A 4,514-nucleotide genomic window follows, 5' to 3' on the forward strand; every position below is an offset into this window, starting at 1 on the left:
TCAGTGTGTTCATACTAGCTAGCAAGCGAAAAAATAGTAGTAGATATTACTTAAAGCTCATACAAGCAGAAAAGTGGCATTTCACAATAGTATTATTTTGAAAATTTTCCAGTTGAATATATATGTACTCGTACTCCAGGCTGGTTTGTGAATATGCTTCATGTACCCGGAGCCATAATTGGGGACCCCAAATTTCAAACTAATATGTCGGAAAAATGCTTGATAAAAAGATATTAAATTTCTTCAGGATCTATCGAGTAACTCATCATCTGTTGGGGTTCACAAGGCGCACACACGCGCACAGATAAGCTGGTGTCTAATTATTATGTAGCTAGTACATAATCATGGCTGCTTTAGTGTGATTCTCCCAAGGATGGGATAAAGCTATAGAATTGTACAAGTTATGCGAAGGCTTTTCATCAAAAGCTCTTTTCTTCATAGTTTTGGGTAGAAATGATGGATGGCCATATGTAGCCTTGAGTTCTATTGAATTGAACATTCCTAGTAAAGACACTGTCATATAGACAAGGACCCTTCCAGCTCCAATATAGGCTATGAAAACTATGTATCCTCATGAGCTAATCTTAAAGCAACCATATCTCTCTTCCAAGATCTCAGCCATCCTGCAGCCAATCAACAACCTCTCTCCAATGGAGCCAAGTGACTCAAAGCTCAATGAGGAATAGCTTGCAGAGAAAGCAATATAAATTACAATGGCAATGCTCATTATCAATTATACCTTACCCTAAAAAATAAGTTAGGGCGAGTGGTATGGTATTTTATAGCATCATATTTTATAGGATGAGCACCTGATTGAAAATTTTGCAATAATAACGTTTTTTTTGCATGGATTTTTATTGTCAAAGTAATTTTTCTAAAAGGCTTATTGATAATACAAATCCAACCATATACAAAAGAATAGTTTTGTAAAATTTATGATAGGACGTCCTTCTTGACGAAACATTCTAGCGAAGAATGATGAAATAGAGTTGGAAAATCAATTTTGATATTATGAATAAAAATAATTAATATGGTAATATTTTATCATATATTTAATATTGTAAAACTGTACTCATATGATTTTCCTATGACCATGCATTTGACAGAAAAAGTCTGTTCCAAGTGTACAACTCTGAATAAAAAAATGCCATTGTCCTATCATCTTACATGAGCTTTCTGCATATAATTGGATTTTTAGGGTTTCTTTAGCTTCCCCGAATGAATAGAGTGTCAAATTCTCAAGCTCAATCTCGTCTTCATATCCTGTAAACACCTGAAAAACCGAAAAAGGGGCTGTCTCCAGCATTCTCAGGGGAGAAACGTTAACCCTAAATCTTCTGAGCATTATACTCACCGACAAATATGAATGCAGTTGCAGTCAACCAAAGGAGAGATCGCAAGAAGACGAAGAAGAAGAAAAAGAATATATCTACAAGAACAAGATCTAACACAAAGTGAAAAGCAGAAAAGGAAGGAAAAAGGGAAGTCACAAAATCCAAAACCCCCATAGTCATAAAGAGATCTCTAAGTACAATGAATAACAGAAGAAAGAAGGCAAGTAAATTAGGAAACTAGCTAGTCTTCCATATATAGCTAAAGGGCCTGCATTTTACAAGGATAATCAGAGAAGTGGGGTTCTCATCTAAAGATCATAACCCTCAACCTCAAGATCAGTCAGTAAAGAGATTCCCATCAATTCAATTACAAACCACCACGTACAGCTTCCTCCTACTCCTCTTTGGGCTCCTTTTGCGCCATTGAAGGCACTATGTCCTGAAGAAGCCCGTGATCTCTGAGCAAAGAAGACGGCGAGGGGCAAAATCTTCTCTCTTGAAGAAAGTTTGCGTATCGGGAGTTAGTAGTGGTGGTGGCGAAGCTCAAAGAAGGAGTCGGGTTGTGAAAATAGGGCTGTTGCTGTTGCTGGTAGTGAGGCTGTGGAATGGCGAAAGAGGAAGCGCCGCCACCGCCAAAACCGGCTGCTTCCGGCAAGATTCCGATGCTTCCCCTAGGCGTCACCGGGCATGGATGGATGTGAGTGCCTTCGTAGGTCGTGACGACGATCGATGGATCGTCGTTTGATCTCTCCACCCGCTTCTTCACCCCACAATCGGCAGTGGTGCAACGGTAGTAGCTTCTGTGGAAACAATGCATGACCCACAAATTATTAACAAAATTGAATTATAGTCACAATCATTGCACTGTTTCTATTAGGATACCAGTTGTTAGCTTCGTTCTGAGCCGTCTAACAAGGTTAACGATGTCAATTGAATCGGAAAGAGGGGAGAGGGATTGGGAATTTTGATGAATATACCTTGGAAAAGGGCTGTTCTTCACGGCTTTCTGGCCGTACTTCCTCCATCTATACCCATCATCCAAGTGATCAATCTCGCTCTTTGTCATGAACGCAAATCTCGGCTCTCTTTGCCTTTTCGGGTTCTTCTTTTTGGGCTTCAACCTAAACCCACAAACCAAAAAAATATAATCTTTACTTTTAGGGACAAGAAAAAGAAAACCTATCTATAGTACTATATATTATGGAAATCAAATCCACATGCTCAGATTCTGCAAACAGATAATCCACTAGCCAAATCTTCTTATCTCTTCTACGGGTTTCTGTTAATTACTACTTTCTTTCGTGTTTCATCTCAAACTCCCATTCTTAACGCAAATGACAAAGAAAGAAGGTCACATAAGCGCCACAGTTAACTAATCTGAGAGATGATGATGTAACCAAGTTACTGTGTGTGTGTGTGTGTGTGTTTAGAGAAAGAAAAGTAAGGCCTACTGTTTTTTAGTTTTATCTTGATCGTGCTCTTCTTCTTCCTGCACCGCAGTCGTTTTGGTCTGATCGTCGTTTACGGCTTCGGTCGAGGACGAAGAGATCGAGGAAGAATTCGGGGTCGCTGGAGTGTTCAAGACTTCGGACGTGGACTCGGGGACGGTGGAAGCCGGCGATGGAAGCGGCTGCGGAGGCATTATTACCGGCGTTGGCTGGAGCAGATCGAATAAAGAGGGACTGTAATCTTGGATTCCCAACATGTCAATGAAGCCTAAGGAACTCTTTTCTCCGTCACATGGCATGTCAAAGATGCTCCCCGACAGAGCGAAGCTCGTCGGAATCTGGTCTGAAAACCCCGAATTCGCCATCGAATTTTCCCTCTTCAGCTCCTCCTCCTTCTCCATAGATTGCTGCTCACGAGCTCATCAGATTGTTCATTTCAAGCTGCAGAGAGAGAGAGAGAGAGAGTGTTTTAGGTTTTTGGATTTTAAAGTGTGAAGAGAGGGAGGGGGGTATGGGCGTTTTTGGAGAACAGGTTGGCTGGGGCGGAGGGTGACCGGCAGCTGGCGGTTGGGGGGGTGTGGTAGGGAGCTGGGGGCCTGAATGGGAGTGGAAGTGGAAGCAATAAATGGAGGGGGGTTTGGGGGACACCGCGCGCGGAGCAGAGTGGTCCGGCAGAATAGTCGACGCTTTCTTACGCGGCTTGTTGACCGGTTACCGGTTGTGTGTGGACGGGGTTCCCGTTACACGGGGACGAAAAGAGTTTTTGGCTCGTGTCGTGCGTGTGCGTGTGCGTGTGTGCATGCCAATGTGAAAGCCCTTTTTCTTCTTTTTCTTTTTCTCTTTTTTTGCGTATTGTTTTGTTTTCTTACCCCCCACACAGTTAACTTTTTCATGGAAAATTCTTGCTTACATTACAAGGATACTCTCAATCTCGATCTCCCCTTTTCTTTCGGCTAATTCCTTTCTATTTCCCCCAGACCTGCAGACCCCTTTTTTCCATTTCTTTCTTCTTCTTCTTCTTCTGTTTTTTTCCTATCATGATCTTCTACTAAGCACACAATATGTATGTACGTAGTCTTCTCATCACTAATTAATTCCCTTTTTATCATCCATCTTCCCTCCCTTCTATATATATATATATATATATATATTAGTAGTTGCTCAAGTCCTACAACGTACGTACGTGACAATAATTAAGATGATGTAAAAGAAACCCGACATTTCAAATGAAGATTTATATATAATATGCATGGTTATTAGAGTAATATTTAAAAAGTTACAAATTAATTAAGAATCAAATGATCAGTTGATGTACGTAAGCCATCTAGAGGTAGATGCTATATATATATATATATATGGGTGGAGTAATGATGTGGCAATGAAATATAGATATAGATGTAGTAGTAGTAGTAGCAGCAGCAGCAGCAGCAGTAGTCGTCCAAATCCAATTTAGCCTTGTTTCATAAAGGCTGTGCCTGTTTCCCTTTACTTGTATATATGTATGTATGTATGTATGTATGTTGAGTGGGGGGTCTATATATTGGTCTGGTCCCTCACCTTTTAAATGGCAGTTGCCTGGTCCAAACCCCTTCCTTCACTTAATTATACCTACTTATTTAATTATATTATTATATTTATATGTATATTAAATATTTAAATGATTAATTAACATGACTTAAGATGTGTGATAGTAACATTAATTTTTAATGACAAGCTACCATATTATATTGAT

The 4,514-nt window shown here is 40.1% G+C and overlaps 1 protein-coding gene across 1 annotated transcript; it reads right to left on the reverse strand.

Annotated features, from left to right (window-relative positions):
* Window positions 1-1,486: 1,486 nt before the first annotated feature.
* Window positions 1,487-3,369, reverse strand: LOC127810828 (probable WRKY transcription factor 48). Its single transcript, XM_052350391.1, has 3 exons — window positions 2,786-3,369; window positions 2,312-2,455; window positions 1,487-2,134 (listed from the first exon to the last, which is right to left on the reverse strand). Exons 1-3 carry the CDS (start codon window positions 3,181-3,183, stop codon window positions 1,729-1,731), a joined length of 948 nt encoding a protein of 315 aa, XP_052206351.1. The 5' UTR covers window positions 3,184-3,369; the 3' UTR covers window positions 1,487-1,728.
* Window positions 3,370-4,514: the final 1,145 nt, after the last annotated feature.

Source organism: Diospyros lotus, chromosome 10 (genome assembly GCF_014633365.1).
Source record: "Diospyros lotus cultivar Yz01 chromosome 10, ASM1463336v1, whole genome shotgun sequence".
In the NCBI taxonomy this organism is placed as follows: domain Eukaryota; kingdom Viridiplantae; phylum Streptophyta; class Magnoliopsida; order Ericales; family Ebenaceae; genus Diospyros; species Diospyros lotus.

Bases quoted from the DNA above. Each gene is read 5' to 3' on its own strand.
- LOC127810828 (XM_052350391.1), bottom strand. From the start codon at position 3,183: ATGGAGAAGGAGGAGGAGCTGAAGAGGGAAAATTCGATGGCGAATTCG. The intron at 2,456-2,785 runs GTAGGCCTTACT...TTGTGGGTTTAG, and splicing joins CAAGATAAAACTAAAAAACA to GTTGAAGCCCAAAAAGAAGA. The intron at 2,135-2,311 runs GTATATTCATCA...TTGTTTCCACAG, and splicing joins AAGAACAGCCCTTTTCCAAG to AAGCTACTACCGTTGCACCA.